This window comes from Buceros rhinoceros, unplaced genomic scaffold, assembly GCF_000710305.1.
Source record: "Buceros rhinoceros silvestris isolate BGI_N320 unplaced genomic scaffold, ASM71030v1 scaffold10209, whole genome shotgun sequence".
NCBI lineage: Eukaryota > Metazoa > Chordata > Aves > Bucerotiformes > Bucerotidae > Buceros > Buceros rhinoceros.
In genome coordinates, this window is record NW_010430934.1 from 32,853 (window position 1) to 35,757 (window position 2,905).

Consider the following 2,905-nt stretch of genomic DNA (forward strand, 5'->3'; position numbering starts at 1 on the left):
TAGTTGCAGATGTCCCTGCGCCCTGCAGGGGGTTGGACTGGGTGACCTTGAAAGGTCCCTTCAACCCAAATCATTCCATGATTCGATGAACCTTTGGTACACACGGTCAGTGCAGTGACAGCCACTTGTCTGTCCCCAGGTGACGTGTGAGAAGGAGAGCGACAGCAAGAAGAGTGGGGATCTACTCTGCCAGCTCAGGTCGAGATCCGAACACACGCAAAACCTCTCTCTAACCCAGTTCATCAAACGTAAGTGTGTACATCCCCTGCCTCCCACTTGGACAGGGATTCACTGCTTGCACAAACATACATCCTGGCAATGGAGGGCTTGCAATGCTGGTGAGAAAAGGTGATATTCCTCCGTGTTCTCAACGTACCTCCTAGAGAAGACCTGAAGATGCAGCTGAGGTGTACTGCTGGGTTTAACTCGGTCTGCAGGTCTCTTCCTGGCCAGCCCACAGCAGATGCTCGCCATCACGACCAGACTGCCCCACTCCCCCTCATGCTATCAAAGCATCTGGGGTTGGTAGCTCATGACATTGTGTGGCTTTACAGCACACCTGGGCAGTGTGAAGTGGAGGCTAAAACCTCATCGGAGCCCGGAGCCAGGCAGAAAAGCGGGGAGCAAGCTGTGAGCCCAGAGCAGACCCATGGGAAGAGAAAGAGACCCCCACGTTAGAGGGGTGTTTGTCTCCAGCTGCTAAAGAGGAGCCAGCAGTGTGCCCAGGTGGCCAAGAAGGCCAATGGCATCCTGGCTTGTCCCAGCACTGGTGTGGCCAGCAGGAGCAGGGCAGGGATTGTCCCCCTGCACTGGGGGCACTGGGGAGGCCACCCCTCAACTGCTGGGTTCAGTTTGGGCCCCTCCCTGCCAGAAGGACCTTGAGGGGCTGGAGCGTGTCCAGAGAAGGGCAACGGAGCTGGAGCAGGGTCTGGAGCACAAGTGCGCTGAGGAGCGGCTGAGGGACCTGGGGGATTAATCCTGGAGCAAAGGAGGCTCCAGGGAAACCTTCTGGCTCTCCACAACTCCCTGACAGGAGGTTGGAGCAATGAGGTGGGGGTTGGTCTCTTCTCCCCAGGAGCAAGCACCAGGACAAGAGGAACTGTCCTGCAGTTGTGGCAGGGGAGGTTGAGGTTGTCCCTGAGGAGGCATTTGTTGCCCGTTGGGGTTGTGCAGGCGTGTGCCAGGCTGTCCAGGGCAGTGGTGGAGTGCCCATGGCTGGAGGGGTTTGCCAGCAGTGTGGAGGTGGTGCTGAGGGCCAGGGGTCAGCAGGGCCCTGGCAGTGCTGGGCGAATGGTGGGACTGGAGGAGCTGGAAGGGTTTTTCCAAGCAAAACGATTCTCTTATTCTGTGGGTTTGCAGTTTGGGTGCATCCAGCTGTGACTGCGCAGCTCCCAGGTCAGCTCGAATCAGACGCAGTAGCACTGGCAGCTCTTCATCTCAACAGCCTCTTCAGCCCTGCTCTTTCAAGGCTGGTGACAATATCACAGAATCACAGGATCATTTAGGTTGGAAAAGACCTTTGAGATCATCAAGTCCAACTGTTCTCAGAGCCCTGCTGCCCTCCCTGTCCCACTGAGGACAGACGATGCTGCCTGGAGCCAGGGTTTGAGCAGTTAAATTCAGATGCGTGTTTGTAGAGGGTGATCTTAATCCAGAGCAATTAGCTAGTTTAGTAACGAGAAGGCTCTTTGTGCTGAAGGAGTGCAGCTGGGCTCCAGCCCGTGGAAGTTATTGCCCAGGACTGGTTTTTTTGAAGGAAATACTCTGCGCTTTGGCAATTACTTAAGAAAAGTGACCCCCTGAAGTCAATCCATGTCAGCTTCCTCCATATTTCCTGCATATTATCCCCGTAATTTATTGGACGTTCTGTGGTTTATTAAGGTCAGTGCAGGGCAGGCACCGCCAGACGAGCGTGGGCAGGTTTTTATTCTGCTGGTTGCACCATTTGCTCGCGAGCCTAATGCTAAATTAGAGGAGCACGTCGGGGGTTTATTCGCCTGCTGACCTTGTTGCACCGTCATTTAGAAAACCCGCGTGATTGAAGCAGTTGTGTGGGAGCAGATTTACGGCCCTCAGATGGGATTTTCACACCGACATTCTGCTCTTTGCCTCTGAAAAATGAATAAAAATGAGCTCCCTGCTCTTGGGCAAAGAGAGACGAAAATACCTTACCTCTGCTCAAGCTGCAGGCTTGGCTTGTGGTTCACATCAGGGCTGCGGGAGCTCTGCAAAATTCATTATTTGTGAGAATTCATTTGCTAAAGCCCAGTTCTGGGGGAAAAAAAAAAGTGTCTGTGTTTCTTGTCAGAAATCTTGCTGAAATCACCGGGATTTCTAATATAGAAGTGTTTTTAGAGCCAGAAACTGGAGGGTGTAGATGGGGACAATTTGGGTGAAGTCTGTGGGTCTGAAGCTCATCTATGGGTCACTGCAAAGAGAATTTTACCTCTCGTTTTGAGACTTTCCTGCTTATTTTGTTTCTTTTTCTGTCACCATGGATTCTTTCTGCTCTATTTTTACTCCGCTTTTCTATACGATACTTCAGGAAAGCAGCATTTGGATATTTTCCAGCCTGAATGATCTTGCCTGAATCATCATTTTGTACCTTCTGTTGTTTAAAGAGAGATAGAACAAAACACACGTGATGGAGAAATGCTGTCGGACAGTCTGGTCCTTATGCCATGATCATAGTGAGCCTTTTTCACACCCCACCCCAGTACAAAGGGGTCACTCAGCTGCTGGAGAAGGGTCTCAGTAGGCTACAACGGATGAGGCAGTGCTGTGAAATCCTTGAGTTCTACCTCCTTGGTTTCTGTGATTGCATCTGGAGCCTCTGTACGTGGCGTGGGGAGGAGGAGACCACTCTACAGAAAAGCAGCCCAGAAGCCACCCGTGTGCTGGGCTC

At 52.3% G+C, this 2,905-nt stretch overlaps 1 protein-coding gene across 1 annotated transcript in view; it reads left to right on the forward strand.

Annotated features, from left to right (window-relative positions):
• The window catches only part of LOC104499675 (solute carrier organic anion transporter family member 2B1-like), a gene marked incomplete at its 3' end in the record, with an annotated part of 26,590 nt that extends 26,342 nt beyond the window's left edge, over window positions 1-248 (forward strand). The window contains exon 7 of the mRNA XM_010143215.1: window positions 140-248. Within this exon, the coding sequence (XP_010141517.1) occupies window positions 140-248 (109 nt within the window). The remainder of the gene's footprint in view (window positions 1-139) is intronic.
• Window positions 249-2,905: the final 2,657 nt, after the last annotated feature.